At 42.6% G+C, this 17605-nt stretch overlaps 1 protein-coding gene across 11 annotated transcripts in view; it reads left to right on the top strand.

Annotated features, from left to right (window-relative positions):
- Positions 1-17605, top strand: part of BPTF (bromodomain PHD finger transcription factor) — a 115721-nt gene that overhangs the window by 73952 nt on the left and 24164 nt on the right. For 8 of the 11 annotated variants that reach the window (XM_072991017.2, XM_072991013.2, XM_078384581.1 and 5 more), the window contains exons 21-27: positions 4610-4733; positions 5534-5754; positions 9642-9864; positions 10234-11150; positions 13265-13347; positions 14037-14262; positions 16666-17012. In XM_072991017.2, coding sequence (XP_072847118.2) covers positions 4610-4733; positions 5534-5754; positions 9642-9864; positions 10234-11150; positions 13265-13347; positions 14037-14262; positions 16666-17012 — 2141 coding nt within the window. The remainder of the gene's footprint in view (positions 1-4609; positions 4734-5533; positions 5755-9641; positions 9865-10233; positions 11151-13264; positions 13348-14036; positions 14263-16665; positions 17013-17605) is intronic. The other 3 variants (XM_078384582.1, XM_078384580.1, XM_072991011.2) reach the window with 1 other exon arrangement.

Here is a 17605-nt window from a genome sequence, read left to right as displayed (position 1 = left end):
CACATAGTGCCCATACTCAGATGGTTGTCTAGAACTTTTGAGTTCTCTGGTTTAATCTCAGAGCTCATGCAGGAGAAGAAAGAATTAAAGAGAAGCAGGAGTGGAGCAGGCAGATCGCAAAGAAGGCTGAGAATATGGAGAGGTTGAGGGTCTCAAGGGAGAAAGTCGTGTTTGTGTGTGTGTGTGTGTGAGAGAGAGAGAGAGAGAGAGAGAGAGAGAGACTGTGAGTATAAATGGGAAATAGTATAGATGGATGATGAATGTCTGAGCTAGGGCAAGGGGGAGGAGAAAAAGAGGGAAAAAGATGTCCATGCTTTCCTTTGACTGAGCTTCTATGTACTTTGCCTCTGAACCCATCCACTGCCATCAATATGTGGCCCTTGGGGGAACTGAGGAATATATCCAGTGATCTTGCAGGGTGTGCCAATCTGTGACGTAAGGGACCCTTTTACGTCCTGTTAATTGTTTCTTTCACTTCCTCCCTGTTTTTACTTGTAAAACGAAGTTCTTCATTGTCTCTGTGAAATCACACTTGAGTTGTTCTCTGTGTGAATGACCTCAAAATCTTCAAGAGCCTGTAGAGAATGTTAAAACTCATCTTGTTCATTGCCCATACTCCCCCACCCCAAGGATTGTCCCCAGTTCCCTTCTTACCGCCACTGAGAGAGAGCCTCAGGAGTTCTTCTCAGAACCTGTCACCTTTCCTCTACAGTTAGATCATGTGTATGTAATCTGTGTATTGTTTTTACGTCTTACCTTTCTCTCTCTCACTTTGGTTGTTTCTGTTTCTTTAAAAAAAATAGAAGTTAGTTCAATATTTTTTATCTTCTCTCATTTGACACTTTGCAGTTAACAGTCATTTCTGCTTCTTTTTATGGCCCCCATAGGCCTTACAGTGTGGACTGTAAGAATAAAATCCTCCCTCATGGAGGGATATTCAAAGTGTTTGTGTTGTTTACGTGAGCATCACCTATTGCGACATTGTCAGTTTTGCCAAACATTTACTAAGGTCACAATCTGATACCGATAGACTTGCTTGAAGTTCTACCTGTGGGAGAAGCCCCCCCAGGCCACCAGTACTTTTATCAGAATATTCAGCTCGCACAACTTCCACCTCAGTAACACAACAAATCCGCCGTGGGGAGCCTCAGAGATTGATGCTTCCTCCAACAAGTATATTGAGGTGCAGGTCTCTGAATCAGGCCAGACCAACATCCCTCAATGCATAACCTCAAAACTGGGGGCAAATCATCCACATCTAAAGCACCAAAAACAGTGCAGAAGAGGAAGAAGAAATTGGCTACAGCTGAGGCTCAGTCTAAAAAGGCTCAGCCCAAGAAACCAAAAAAGCCAAATACCTCCACTACCACCCTTGTTCCCCCATATTGTATTGCCCAAACCTCACTCAGATGACTTCAGTTCTGAAGTCCTTCAAACCACTGAAGCTGCACTATCCCACAACCAGCTGTTGCGGGCTCTGGGGATATGTCTTACCTCTTTTAAATTCCCCCCACCTCTAAGCGCAGCAGGTCCTGGAAGCCTACCAGATCTACTGCATAGCCTGCGTGTAGGACATCTAGCCACCAGCAAGTCTCTACATTTTGTTTCTGATGGCCTCTACCTTAACCAAGGCCAATACCATTTCCTTAGATTCAACGTCTCCATCGCCACAGCCGTCAGCACACAGGTCAGGATCAGAGTGCTGTTCAGCCTCACGACTGCCCAAATGCTCCCAACACTGAAGGAATCAAAGCCAGCCTTTAGTTTCACACGAGGACCATGCTATTTTTCCGAAAAGTGCAAAACCACGTACCATGAAGCACCATCCCCATATTTCTGAGATGTCTAAATTGAAGAAAACCCCAAAGAAGCACCCACCAGAGCCATTGTCTTCCAGATCAGATCACCGTTCACCTGCATAGGAAGACATATTGTACTCATACAAAAATATCTATACATTCAGAACATTGGTGCCAGAGAGAGGTTTGCCTTTTATCAGTAAGGGGGGACTGGTTTGCCCTGATAGATCTAAGAGATGCATATTCACATCACCATCTGACCGCATCACCACCACTTTCTGTGCTTACCTTAAGCAATAACATACCTAAGGTATCCAGTTTTCACCAAATGTATGACAGCTGTCACTGCATTTCTTGGGCTGCAGGGAACTGTTGTCATCCCTTACATAGATGACATCTGACAACAGCAGGAATAATCTGAAAATCCTCCTATGCTTTGCAGTTCAGCTTGGAAATGGTTCCTGGACAGACACATTTCCATGCACATGGCCAGGGAGAATTGAGAATCTTACTGTACTTGCTGAGCCTGCGGGGACCTTTCCCTATGACCAGGAAATCTTTGATAACATCTGTGCCTGTTGGTGGACCTGTTTGCGACCCAAAGCAATTAGAAGTGCAGATAATTCTTCTCAAAAGCAGATTGCAGGAGGAGATCATAAGACATCTTTGGAACTCACTGGATGTAGAAGAAATTCTGCTTTTTCCCCTCCCATACCACTTCTGCATGGAGTTGTACAATTTTGCCAGGACAGCACCAATGCAATACTGATAGCCCTTTGGTGGCCATGCCAACTCTGATTTGCCACCCTCAGGATAATGATGTCAGAAGTCTATCTCCTCCCACTAACTGCATTTGATCACATAAGACAACAGCACAGTCTGCCGTCCAGACTTGTCTTGTCTCAGACTTACAGCTTGGAGAATTCTTCCAAGCTAAAGAATCAAAGAAACTGTCTGCTAGACACAGTTATAGATGGAAGTGGCAAAAATGTGTTGACTTTGCCATGTTGCTACAAAGACGCCACTTTCCGCCAAAGCTCCACATGGTGCTCCGGTTCTTATTACACCTCAAGCAGAAAGGTCTTTCACAGTCCTCTTGAAGAAAGCACCTCTCCTCAATAACGACTTCCCAACTGCAGAGTTCTGCAGCCTGCCATTTCTTAGGGAATCCCTTTCTTGAGAGATTCTTAAAAGGGCTGCAGAATGTCTGTGCAGACACCAGAGCTGCAGTCCCCCAGTGTCTTACACTGGTGCTTTCCCAACTACTTAAACCCTCATTTGAACTGATGACTTTGTACAAGATTTTGTTTTTTGTCATTATGACCTCTGCATGTGGGTGAGCTGACCTACCTTGATTGTAATCCGCCCTTTCTGCTGTTTTACAAGGATAGAGTGATCCTTGTCCTAGACCTAGACCTTTCTTTCCTTCTTAGGTGGTGCCTGAATTTCACCTTAACCAACCCATGATTCTACACACATTTCTCACCTACCTCCAGCTCAGAGAAGCCACTGCCTAACCCTCTGAAATGACACTCTACTGGAGCTGTTGCTAGTTCCATGACATTCCTCAGAGGAATACCTTTCAGTGATACAGTGGTGCCCCGCTTGACGACGATAATCCGTTCCAGGAAAATCGCTGTTAAGTGAAATCATTGTCAAGCAGAAAAAAAACCCATTTGAATGCATTGAAAACTGGTCAGTGCATTCCAGTGGAGAAATACCTCATCGTCCAGTGAAGATTGTCCATAGAGAACCGCCGATCAGCTGTTTAAAAACGCTGTCTTCCAAAGCAGTGGTCCGGAAAGCAGCCATTTTGAGAAGGGAGGGAAGTCATTTTACGAAGGGAAGCCATTTTGCGGAGCCGGAAAAATCGTCATTTAGCAAACAAACGGTTTGCGAAGCAGGCTCGTAATCAACATCAAGCGAAAAAAACCCATTGGAACCATTGTTTTGCGATCGCAACAGCAATCTCAATAAACTCACCGTAAAGCAATTTCGACGTCATGCGGGGTAAGCATGAAGCGGGGCACGACTGTATATGCAAAGCAGCAACTTGGTTGCAACTCTCGACATTCATCAAGCACTACAGACTGGACATCCAGGCTAAGCTAGACACTGCATTTGGCAGGACTGTGATCTTCTCTGAGTTGATGTGACACTCCACCAGCCAGTAAGTGAGTTTGCTAGTCACTGACATATGTGATTTCACAGAGACCACAAAGAAGGAGGACAGGTTGCTTACCTGTAACTGTAATTCTTCAAGTGGTCATCTGTGAATTCACACAACCCACCCATCCTCCTCTTAGTCCATCATAGAACTGCTGGTCTTTCTGAGTCAACAGTGGACTGAGGGAACTAGCAACAATCCTTGGAGTAGGGGATCATGCACGTGAATAGCGTGTCTTAACATTCTGTACAGATTCTAGAAAATTCTAGACCCGCATATGTGAAGTCACAGATGACCATACAAAGAACTACAGTTACAGGTAAGCAACCTATTCTTTTTATGAGGCTTTAAAAAAACAGTGCAAAGAATTTTGTGATTGTACAGCAAGTTTATGATTTTGCAGTAGTTTGAGTGTCATTTTAAAGGATTGGACAACATTAAATGAGACTAAAAAATTACAGGTGGCAAAAGGAATTCAGTTAGAAGTTTTAAAGGTAGTAACTTCTCCGTTTCTGAGAATTTTGTTTTCAAATCCTTATTTTCATTTTTAGACAGATCTGTGAAGAAATGAATTTTTGCCTGCTTACCTCCACTGTCAGTACAAGGGGGGGAAAACCCAGTGTTTTCTTTCTACCTTGTGCAGGTAATACCTGGGACTCCTCTCCGACCTGGGATGACGGTCATAAGGGCACCACTTCAGCAATCAGCCTTAGGAAAGACGATCATTCGGACACCTGTAGTGGTACAGCAAGGTATTCTTCCAGCCAGTAGGTTAATTTTGATTTTTAAACCTCCAGTATGTGACACCCATGGTTTGTTTCTTCATTTTAAAAACCATTTTTGTATCATGCACACTAATAATTGAACCATTACTACCTTAAGGGATTTGTGGTACATTTCTCTTAAAACTTTAAGATTATTTAGAAGAAGGAGCCTAGCAATACTGAAACACAGTGCTACATTTTGCTACATTTAGCTAGTGTTTTTTTCCCTAGTTGAATCATCTATTTTCAGTTTAAATCATAAATACATCATAAATACATAAATACATCAGCTCAAATCCAGATGGCTGTTTTAGATCCACGCTTCCAGTTGCATAGTGAAAAGCTTTCCTTTGAACGTTTTTAATTGAGCAGTTGAGTTTTATTGCAGACTCTGGTTATAAAAAGTCTCTGCTGATTTAAAATGATACTCTACCTGGTACTGTATTGGAAGCTTCCTCTTCAAAAATGCAAGGTCAGAGTCATCGCCCCCTCCAGTGGTTAGAGCTAACTATGTGATTCTGTTTGTCTTGGCCTCTGTTAGAATTAAAGTGGAAAGAGGTATGTAAAGAATAATGCAACAGAACACTGAGCTATTATGTGATTTCCAAAACAAAATATTGGCACTCTTTTAAGGAAACAAAGGGATATAACTCTTAATTCTGTTGGTCAGTGGGCCACTGATTTTCTCAGTCACTGAACCAATTTTGCCAGTGGACAGGGATAAAGGGTAGTAGTTATTTTTTCAGTGGAGTTTCTTGCATATGAAATAGCTTTTTAATGCTATGAATTCTTTCTGTATACAGGCCAGACACAGCAAGTAGTGACTCAGATCATCAGAGGTCAGCCTGTCTCAACAGCAGTGTCCGGTGCTACCACCGTTTCTACAAGTCAGAAGGTAGTAACAGCCCCTGGAACGCCTTCACAGCATGTGCAGCCACCAGCCACACAGCCACACCCTCCTCGTCCTCAGCAAGGTCAAGTGAAACTTACGATGGCACAGCTTACGCAGCTCACTCAAGGGCAGGTAAGCAGTCGTCATTGGTGTTCATGGTGACAGTATGCCTATAACTGTTTTACTTTGATCATAAATATAGTAGAGAAAGCTTGCAAGGTTCTTTGTGGTATTTTTCATACCATCCATATGAGGCTGGTGCCTGTGTTCTAGAGCTAACCTTTGGCATGAACCCTGTTCCCACAACCTCAGCAGGGATGTCCCAGGATGCCTGAGCTCCAGAGCCTTAGTTCCACTTTGTCCTCTGAGAAGAGTTGTGGAAAGCTACCAGTGAAGCTTAATTGAACCAGTCTTTTCACATGGTGTCAATACAGATCTGAGTGAAACCCACCCACTTTTAGTTAGGCGCTTGATACTGTTTTTATCATTTCAGTGACCTCCATACAGACCTCAGGCCCAGTATCATCCTGACCATCAGCTCCATTGACACCCCCTCTTTTTTATTCCTGATACTAAAATATAACACCCCTACCCAGCAAAACATAAAACAAAACATAAATACACAAAACACAAAATCAACACTAAAATACAAGCTCACTTCCCTACGAGGAGCATCTGGAGATATATACGAGTTTTCATTCTTCATAGTGCTCGGTTCCCCTTCCAAAACTGCAGTGATTCTTAGAAGACATACAACTCTTTCCTTTTTTAAACACAAAATTTTGCGGCCGGAGCTGGTTGTAACTCGAAATGGTTGTATGTTGGGACGTTCGTAAGTCGAGGCACCACTGCATTATTCTGAAAACCTAGAACTTTCTTTTATTCCTTCCAAGCCCTGAAGCAGGGGCAGGGAGGCTTTGCCACTGAGAGGAAACTTTAGTTTACCCCATCCTCTCTATTTTGCACATGGCTAATGACACTGAGAGGTGCTGCCCAATCTCCTGTCCTCTCTCCTACACTGTGGGCAGGATGGGGTAGCCAGAAGAGGCAGGTTAATCTTGAGGAAAACCTTGCACCCGGAAGCCCAAGCACATGGTGGGCTGAGGACATCCGCAGCAACCGAGAAGTGTATTTGATACACTTCCTTCTTCTGCATCACTACTCCAAGGTGGAAAGCTCTAGGGCAGCATCCATGTAGTTCATTCCTCAGCCCACTCCGCCTGCCGACTGTGAGTGGGCCCTTCTCAACACCAATAGCTTTCCATCAAGATGCCAGCGGTGGATGCCACCAGTGCCAGGCCTGTGCACTGAGGAAAAAGAAAACCGTGCTCCGTTGCTTATAGACCCACCTACCAACCAACCAGTTCAAAAAGCAGCTAGCAAGCTAGGCAAGCACCCAAAAATTCAAAGGAAAAGAAACATGCTAAAACTTTGGCTGCACCATCACACAGCGGAAAGATTCTCTCTGGGAAAACAATCCATGCATATTTCCTTGCCTGCACATTTCCACAAAAACATAGAACAGTTGGCCAAACTCATCAAAATACATATGTAGTAGAATACGTTAAATACACAGGAGAAGAATGCCAGTGTAAAAAGTTCACAAAAGAAGCACCCTTTCCACAAGTAAGTTGCCCACTAGCAACAATAAAATACCTAATTCACTTTTAAACAAAATAAATGTTTAAAAAATTTATCCCATGGGGAAAAGCAAGAACAATGCACCACCACTTCATTATGCACAAGGGAGAAAATTTAAATCAAAACACATTCCCTAAGAGCAAGAAATGCGATCAACCCCCCCCAACCCGCTTGAGTAGATAGACTATGAGGACTCAGGAGATCTCTCAGTCCAGCAGCTCTGGCAGCAGTCCACCAGGTAAAGAATGGGTATTCCCAGTAACAGCAAAAATAAAGGAAAGGGGGCAAGTCCCCCCCATAAATAACATAAAAAGGCTAAACTAGAAGGAATCCAAAAAGGCATGCATGCATGCATGGTACGTACATACGTATGCACGTACCGTGGTGCCTCGCTTGACGACAATCCGTTCCAGCAAAATCGCTGTAGAACGAAATCGTCGTCAAGCGAAAGTAAAAGACCCATTGAAATGCATTGAAAACCGGTTCAATACGATCCAATGGGCAAAATACCTCAGCATCCAGCGAATATCCTCCATAGGGCGGCCATTTTCTGGTGTCTGTACAGTGAAAAAGCCTTCCTAAACACAGCGGGGAGCCATTTTGAAACAGCAGGTGGCCATTTTGAACCCCGACGATCAGCAGTTATGATTGTCGTAAAGCGAAAAATCTGATCCCGAAGCAGGGAACCGAAAGTCAAGCGATTTTCTCCTATTAAAACATAGTTTTGCGATTGCTATAGCGATTGCAAAATACTCATTGTTAAGCAATTTCTCGTCTAACGAGGTAATCGTCAAGCGAGGCACCAGTTGTATGTACGTACGTATGAACGAACGAATGAATTGAATGAATGAATGAATGAATGAATGAATGAATGAGAAAGAAGAACTAATCTGGAATGGTGGAACAATGATGATGATCAAAATCAAAAGTGGAGGGCAGGAGAGTAGCTCTCGCAGCAGCAGCAAACAGTTCACCAGACAATCTAGATGTCTGATTGGACAACAGACCATGCAGTGGGCCATATGCAGATCACACAACTGCCTATGCTGCTGACCACAAAACAGTGTCTCTGTGGAATAGCTTCCTGGATAAGACTTCCTGCCTTAGTTCAAACATCGCAACATCTTACGCAATTTCAGGAGAAAAAAAGTAGCTACACAACAGGATTTCAGCCATAACTATTCCATATGTTAGCCTTGTTTTTTATTGGAATGTGTTCTTTTATTTCACCCAACCAGGGCATGTCAGAAATGCCTTTTTGTTTGCTTGTTTCTTCACAAAAAATAAGGTTTTTATAATGTGGATCTGTATATTTCTGTTTCAGTATTGAAGTGGCAGTGTTAGGGCTTATGGTTAGAGGAACTGGCTTTCTGGCTGCTGTCAGAGGGGGATAAGCCTGGGTCTTCTTTTATGCTCTGCTTTGTTAACTTCCTACAAGGCTGGTCACCAGTGGAAAAGAGTTAAATAAGGTGAATCATTGCTCTGATGAAGTGTTCAACTCCTCTTTCCTCTTCATTTCTTTGTGGAAGTAGAGTAAGATCTTAATCCATTTTATCAAAGCAGTTGCATTTTATAATAGGGAGCACACAGGTTTTCCAGGTGACAAGAGCATTTTGACTGCATACTTTGGAACCTGGACATGTTATTTAAAGTCTGACTTGAAATGTTTTGAATTACAATTGCAGACCAACGGCCCTCTATTAATTATGAATGGGTGTGTTCAGAAAAATCCATGGCTGCATTCACATGCATTAATATGTTAGTTGAATGTAGTAAGTGACAAAATACATAGAGCTATTACTTTGGTTTTAGTTTCCTACTAAATTTGTACTTTTGTTTATTACTTATTAAAGATAACGTGTATATGCTTGAGCGCATTCAGGTCCACTAGATATAGTTTTTAGAGACGTTAGTAAAAAGTTTCATGTCATAATATCTCACGTCTCCATTTCTGCCTTACTTTAATTTTCATTGGCTGGTGCTATAGATGAATCTTTTAGAAATGCCTGTTTGTACACATTGGCTGAAATGCTGTTGTGCAGCTCTGTGCAGCAGTGGTGACATCAGCACCAGTGGCAAATCACCATTGATTTAAAAGCTTCTTTGGGTATTTTAGGGTGTGCGTGACTTTGTCACATTGTGTTCGAGACACATGCATTCTGAAATTATGTTTAATCAGTGGTGATTTGCCATTGATGATGACATTGTCTCCATGCAGATCTGCTTAACAGTTTTTTGACCACTGACTGTTCAGATACTTCAAAACCCATGTTACACCTCAGCATCAGATTTCATGCGCTTGTTTTATTCCCTTGGAAAAGTTTGCTGGCACTAAGGATTTTTTGTTTCTTTGATTGATTTCCCCCTTCCCCTTTTAGGGTGGCAGTCAGGGTTTGACTGTGGTAATTCAAGGACAAGGTCAAACCACTGGCCAATTGCAGTTGATCCCTCAAGGTGTCACTGTAATACCTGGACCAGGGCAACAACTAATGCAAGCCGCGATGCCAAACGGCACAATTCAACGGTTTCTTTTCACCCCATTGCCACCAGCAGCTACTACAACAAGCACGGCAACAACAACCGTTTGCACCTCATCCTCAGGTAAGGGTTTTATGCTAAATGGGGGGGGGATCATCTCGGCTCTCAAAGAAAACAAGTCCATAGGAGGAAAAATAATCCATAGTTGGGCAACACTTTTACTATGACTAAGCAAAGAGCTGTGGAAGCTTTTGATTATCCAGGACTTTATATTAGTGAAGTGGTATAAAACAGCAAGGGGCGAAATAAAAATATAATAATTGTAGAACTGCAGAGCTGGAGGGGACTCAGTCTACTCTAGATCATCAAGTCAAGCCACTATCAAGGAGGCACAAGGAGAGGGAATCCAACTCACAATCTCCGGCTGTGCAGCTAGGGACCAAAGCCATAGTCTGTTCCTATTTTGGTGCTGAATGTGTCTCTTTTCTCCAGCTGCAGGGGAACAGAAGCAGACTTCTTTAGCCCAGCCACAAACACAGCCAGTGCCAGCAGCCCCTCCAGCTAATGAACCACCGCCAGCTCCGCTCCCACCCCAGCCACAAGGACCGTCCCTGAGTAGTCCACCTCCGACTCCAGCTCCAGCACAGACACCACCTACTCCATCTCCACCGCAGGCTGAAGCTCAGCGAACCCCTGAAGTTCAGGCTCCAGCTTCCCTTCCAGTCCCCACAGTTACCTCTGAAGCACCGCCACCCGCAGCACCCACATCAGTGGTAACGCCAGCTGCTGCTCAAGCGCCATCTCAGAGCCTTGTGCAAGGACAGCCTTTAACTCAAGTTCAGAGCCAGAGCCAGACAGTGGTGCCTCCACAGACCTCGCCAAAAGTCCAGACCGTTCAGCCTGCTCAGGTACAAACCACAGCCCACCAGCCAGTTCCGGTGCAGCCACATCCTTCAGTGCAGATCCAGTCTCAGCAGTCCCAGGTTTCAGCCTCAGTCCAAACTTTGCCGGTTGCACAAAATCTGAGTCAGGTTTCTGTGCAGCCTCCACGGCCCCAGCTGCAAATTCAGCCGCCACAGACTAAAGTTATCACAGTGCCCCAACTTCAGCAGCAGGTCCAGGTGTTCTCCCAGCTTCAGTCTCATGTGGTGGCTCAGATACAGACGCAGCAAGGTGGGTTGCCTCCGCAGATTAAGCTTCAGTTACCTATTCAGATCCAGCAAGCTGGCCCAGTCCAAGCTCATCAGATCCAGAACGTTGTAACTGTTCAAGCAGCCAGTGTTCAAGAACAGCTACAAAGGGTTCAGCAGCTCAGAGAGCAACAGCAGAAGAAAAAACAGCAGCATATTGAAATTAAACGTGAACACTCCCTTCAAGCTTCTAATCAGAGTGATATTATCCAGAAACAGGTAACCCACTTCTTAGGCTGTTTGCGTGCTATGTGTACATGTTGTGAATCTTTTGGGAACGTGAATTAAGTTGAAATTTAGTGTACCATTTGTGCCTCCACTTACCCCACCCAAAGTCCATACTATTCAGCTAATTTTGCTCTCTGTTTGAATATAACAAATATTCTGAATTTAAAAAAATTTTGGTGCATGTGTCTCTCTGCTTTTTGATCAGAGAGACAGAGACTTGAATTTGATTGCTTAGATGTTTTGCACTATTTTACCATAGAGTTTGTTATTGTACAAGATTTTTCAGAAAGCAACAGAATAGTCCTATGGCATACTAGTGATGGACTTAGGAAAAAATATGTCATATATTCAAAGTATATTTGGGGAAATGGTACAGAAAAATCATATAGTCATCAAGAACTGTACAACTGATAATTTCCTTGTAATGTTTATGGGCATAATTATGGAGGAAGGAACGAATGACAGTTTAAATGAAAAGAAGGTAGTTAGACACTCCCATACTTCTCTCCTAATCTCTAAATTGTTGATTTGAACCAAGTGAAGCAAAGTACAGCCCTTCAGATGTTGGACTATAAATCTCATCAGCCACAGACAGCATAACTGATGAGGAAGCCAAGGGCTGTACTTTGTCCATCTCTGCCTTACTCCGACTTTTTGTTGTTGTTTTTTGAGGGGGGGTTGTTTGAATAGACAAAGACACGTGTGCTGCTAAAAGCCTCCTTGCAGCCTCCATGCTGCTGGTAGAATAGAATCACACAATTTGAAAGCATTAGTGAGAAAATCAGTATGTTGGTTTTTCCTTTTTTAAAAAAATAGCATATTGTTGTTACCTGTTAGTAGCAAGTATCACTAATCATTAATAATGTGTTAACTAATAACACTGTAAATACAAATAACTTTTAATTAATGCCAAATTCCCCTAACCACCTCAAAAGTTAAATTTTAGAGTAACAAATAAGTAGTATGTATTTTATGTATGTTTACCCTACCTTTCTCCTTAAAAGGACCCATTTGAAGTAAATGTTACTGTTCATTGATATCTTTAGACAGTTCCCCTACTTTGACTGCATTAACCACAGGATACATATATAGTGGTGACTCGCTTAACGAGCGCACCGTTTAACGACGAATTCACATAGCGACGCATTTTTTGCGGTCGCATTGTGATATTTTTTAAACAGCTGATTGGCGGTTCCAAAATGGCCGCCGCATCCGCAAAATGGCAGCCCACAGCGTTTCGCGCCCTGCCCTCGCTTACTGGGCAGCGAAAATGGCAGCCGGATCGAGGATTCCCCACGTAGCGCTGAGCTTTCGCCCCAATAGGAACGCATTAAACCCATTTTAATGCATTCCTATGGGGTCCCCCCCCCGCATAGTGACGAATCCGGATAGCGACGTTAATCCTGGAACAGATTAACGTCGCTATGCGGGGCACCACTGTATTTGTTCAAATAACTTTTACTTTCAATAACTGGAAGAGGGTCAACAGTAACCTCTGTAGGTTCAACAGAACCAGATAACATCAAAGGATCACTCCCTAACATAGTGAATGCTTTAGACTCTTCAGTCTTCTTCAGGGCAGAGAAGTTCCAAACCTCTCCCTGTCTGTGGGCTTCCTCAAAGGATGGCTCCCTGTCACGCATATAGTTCCACATCAAGGATTACAAGCCCAATCCCCTTCACGTGTCGTCTGAATCATCGGGTTTGCTTCAGGAAGAACCACCCTCTTCAAGGGATGTTTCCCTTGAGGATAAACATATACAGTCCATTCTAGGGGGTCCAGCTCTCCCAATTCAATCTCTAATCCCGCTCCTCTTTTCCCGCGCATATATCCCCCTCCTCTTTCTCTCCTTCCCTCTTCTTTACCTGGCACGTTAAAGACATAACGGTTCCTCTCCTCATTCTCTCTTTCCCTTCTCCTCCTCCTTTTCAGGCGACTGTTGAACCAAGTGAAGGTTGCTTTCACTTTTTCAAGCATGTTAACTTTTAAGCCATGCGGCCCTCACGTTTGTGTTTGCCTTTTGGTTGGAAAGTGTTGCAGTTTTCTCATGTTGTTTCTTGTGCTCCAAAGTTATCCTATATTTGATTTTGTTGTTATCTTGAAGGTGGTAATGAAACATAATGCTGTGATAGAGCACTTAAAGCAGAAAAAGACGCTGACTCCTGCTGAACGTGAAGAGAATCAACGGTAAGAAGGACTGTTGTTGGGCAGACATTAAGTAGTTGTGTGTGTATGGTATCATTCAGTTCTGCTTTTGGTAGAATATGTGATACAACATCCATTATCATAGCCAACCCATCCAGAGATGTCACTGCTCACAAGAGTAGTCTGTTCCCATGGGTAGTTTTCGTGGAATAGCTGCAAATTGAGTTACATTCTATATTCTCATTAGTTGACACATTGAAGTTATATTTCCGGGTCTCTGGTCCTCTGCACCAGTTTAGTAAGTAAACAGACAGCCACTTGTGCCTACAGTATTACAGAATTGGATAGCAGAATCTTTTTCAAGCATCTTTTTGTCTTAACACTGCACAGTATTTTTCTGTATGTTTGAAACAGGTCTTGATACTTACACATCTAATGCCATCTTTAGTGGTCCAAGGATGTGCCTGGTAGAAGAGAATGTAGAATACTTCTTGTTTGAGAGTGGGGTAACTGTTTCTATATGTTGTAGGCTGTTCTGCAACGTTCATGTTGTACTTATGCCAAACTTAAAAGTTCTGTTGTTCTCATCTGGAGACTGTGATTCTTGCTTGCTTGTTTCTTCTCCTAGAATGTACCTCACCTTTAGCCATGATTTTTGAGCCATTCATGCTAACAACATCTTTTTTTTCTTTATTAATTTTTTAATGGTATCTTTTACATGTCTTCTCTAGAATGATTGTGTGCAACCAGGTAATGAAATATATTCTGGATAAGATAGATAAAGAAGAAAAACAGGCAGCTAAGAAACGAAAGCGAGAAGAGAGCGTGGAGCAGAAACGTAGCAAACAAAATGCAACCAAACTCTCAGCTTTGCTTTTCAAACACAAGGAACAACTTAAAGCTGAAATACTGAAGAAAAGAGCACTTCTGGACAAAGATCTACAGATTGAAGTGCAGGTAGAGCTAAACCTTTCCTGCCTTAGACATATTTCCACTAAATGTGTTTATGTTTGAATGAATGCTTGGAATTCTGCAGGAGTTCTTCAGGAGTGGGTGGGTAGGGAAGCTGTTGTTGTGTCACGTTAGCATGGCATTGCAAAGCAATGCCTCTGGCTGCATACATTACAATTGAACGGGATTCTGGAGAAGAAAGCATGTGCCTCCTTGTAGACACCGGTTGCTCACCCTTTCTCATAAGCTCCATGTAGTTTGCAGTGATCAGAATCCTTTTTGTGTTTGCTTACATTTTGTGTAACTTGCCTTAGCTAATTGCTGAAGGAGTGTGGCACATCTCAGGCTCATGTCTGGTCACATGTGTAATGTGCAGCTGAGACATGGCCACTAGCACCTAGTCAGTTAGCTGTAATTTTCACATTACTCAAGTGCAATATTTTAACACTTCTCACCTTTCAATTCAGACTGAATGAGTAGTCCAAATGATCTGTTTAGCTATACAGTGGTGCCTCGCATAGCGAGGTTAATCCGTTCCGGATTAACCTTCGCTATGCGAAAACATCGCTAAACGGGACTAAAAAAGCCATAGAAACGCATTGAACTTCGTTCAATGCGTTCCTATGGCTTGAAAACTCACCGTTAAGCGATGTTTCTTCCATAGCGCCACCATTTTCGCGCCCTCGGTAAGCGAGGGCAGGGCGCGAAAATGCGGCGCGGACCTTCCGGCGGCCATTTTGGAACCGCCGATCAGCTGTTCTCCCCCGCTTCGTTTTGCGAAGATCGCTAAGCGAATCGCTTAGCGATCATCGCAAAGCGAAAAATCGCCATAGGGGCCATCGCTGAGCGAATGCTCCAGCGATGGCCCGGACCCCCTCGCTATGCGAATTCATCGCATAGCGAAGCACTCGCTAAGCGAGGCACCACTGTATTTCATGTGGCTGTTTTTAATTGAGTGATACTTCATACATCTAATGCAGTGGGGGTTTTGTGCTGTGATAAAAATTAAGTGAAGGTAAATGTTTTGCTATCGTGTGATATGGTTGTATTTTGCCATCGCTTTAATTATCCTGTTGCAGGTTTCTCCTTGATTATTGAAATATCTATACGAGATTTGTCTACGAGGGAAAATTTGTTAATCTCCAGGCCGTATTCTTTATGCTTAACTTCTGCTGAATGAAAATTGGAATAATTTTAAAATCTTTCAGAGCATCTTCTTCCTTTCTAATGCTCACAGCACAAATAAAATTGTATATGACTGAAGCTCAAATAGTAGGGTTGGTACTAGACTAAATGCTCAAGTTTTTCTGTATGTGAGTCTTTATAGTTTAAACATTTCCTTTTTTTTAGAATCTTTTCTTTGAGACATTTCATTAGACTTCAGAAACAGACTAAGTTGATAATGCACATGAAAAAGCCAATGCAGAACTATTTATTTCTAGAAGAATGTTAACATATTGATAAATACGTTCTCTGTGACCATAATCTTTTTCTATAGGTTAATAAAGGTATAAGGGAAATTGTGTCGCCTGCCATTGCAGATGGCTGCTCCATAGAGAGATCCCCACTTTAATTTCCCTCGTTGCTTAAACGTAATCTCATGTTGTGCAACCTCAATGGTTTGTGTTTTTTGGGGGGGGGTGACCTAAGATCAAAGCGGGGACTCCTTAATTAGAGGCAGTCTAATTCACACAGGAATCCAAAAGATGATTCTGTCCTTTAGTTTCGTGTATTAATTAGATTAATTAGATTCAGAGTTGTTTAAAAAGCCAGCCAATTTACACTCAGTGAGTTTATAGTCAAACAGTAAGTATCAAAGTGAGAAGCTCTTTGATTAGTAGTAATCTGTGGCTGCAGATGAAGTAATTTTCATTACCCCAGCACAATGTTCCCCCTAAATTTCAGCGTCACAGGGTGGGGCTCCGCCCCTTTTGCATGTGACTCCCCCCCAGGGTTCCATTGTGACCAGAAGTGGCTGGAAATGATCGCTGTGGGTGTGCAGAGGAGGAGGAGGAGGAGGAGGAGGAGGGACGCTACACAGAGGGGGGCAGACTTGCACGCACTCATGCAGCCGCACACCTTAGAGAGAACCTTGCTTTTATTTTAAGGTAAAGATAAAATGATGAGAACAGAATCTTCCCTTAACATAGATTTCCATAGATATACTGCCTTGGAAACCAATTTCTCTTTTCACAAAAGAACACTGAAATTTCCCTGTGGCCTAAGAAATCCCACTTAGGGAGGTTCACCATATTGAAATTTAAAGAAAAGAAAAGAAGAGCTACCGATATAGAAATATCAACTAGTTCTCTACACTTCGAGTTTACATTGTTCTTTAATAGGGTAAACCAGGATTAATTTTATTGTCAAGTTATGTGGGTTAACTTTGTTGCTTTCAATTTTCCTTAGGAAGAACTAAAGAAGGATCTGGCTAAAATTAAGAGGGAAAAGGAAAAGGCCCAGGCAGCCGCTGCTGCTGCTGCAGCGGCTGCAGCAGCAGCCGCTGTACCTCCTCCTCCTCCACCGCCACCGCCACCACCACCACCGCCTCCCCCTCCACCACCACACATTACCAGCATTGCATCATCAACCACGGTCACAACATCTGTTTCATCCCATAAAAGAAAGCGAGAGGAAGAGAAGGAATCCTCTTCTTCAAAATCCAAGAAAAAGAAAATGATTTCTACTACCTCAAAGGAAACCAAGAAGGACACAAAGCTTTACTGCATCTGCAAAACGCCTTACGATGAATCTAAGTGAGTACAAAATGTTGCATATTTGTATTATACATTCATTTTAGCATTTAAGCAGTAGTTAAGAATGTTATAAAAATGGAGTTGGAAGTTAGTTACTGCTTTCTTGTAGAATTACAGAGAAAGAAGTGAAGATCTAAACACTCAGAATTGTGTGTTTTATTACTAATTGTCTCTCAGTTTTTGTGATTCATATTTTATCTATTTGCATGTCTCCATTGTGCAGTCAGTCTGACATTGCATATCTTTTACTTTGCCTTTTTTTCTTTCATTTTTCTTTTTGCTGCTGCTTGAAACACAGGGGATTATAGGCTAGTATTCTTTCCAGCAGACTCTGGATTTCCTCTAAAGTTACTTGGGGGTTGAATTTCTTCCTTCTCAAAAAAAAAACTTGTTGAAGGTCAGGGTATAAATTTTATAACTAAAACAAATCCCAGAGAGGAAATAATTATTTACCATACATTTTGTTCAGTGTTCCAGAAATTTCTCTTTAAATTCTTAAATGCTTTTTAAATGGGTTTTCTTTTAAAAAACTATTGTAGGTTTCAGAATCCTGAACAAAATGAGAACTGCAGTTCTCTGAAAATTATTTTCAC

This window comes from Pogona vitticeps, chromosome 2 (genome assembly GCF_051106095.1).
Source record: "Pogona vitticeps strain Pit_001003342236 chromosome 2, PviZW2.1, whole genome shotgun sequence".
In the NCBI taxonomy this organism is placed as follows: Eukaryota; Metazoa; Chordata; class Lepidosauria; order Squamata; family Agamidae; genus Pogona; species Pogona vitticeps.
Note: the sequence above shows the minus strand (reverse complement) of the source record. Positions and strands in the feature narration are given on the sequence as shown.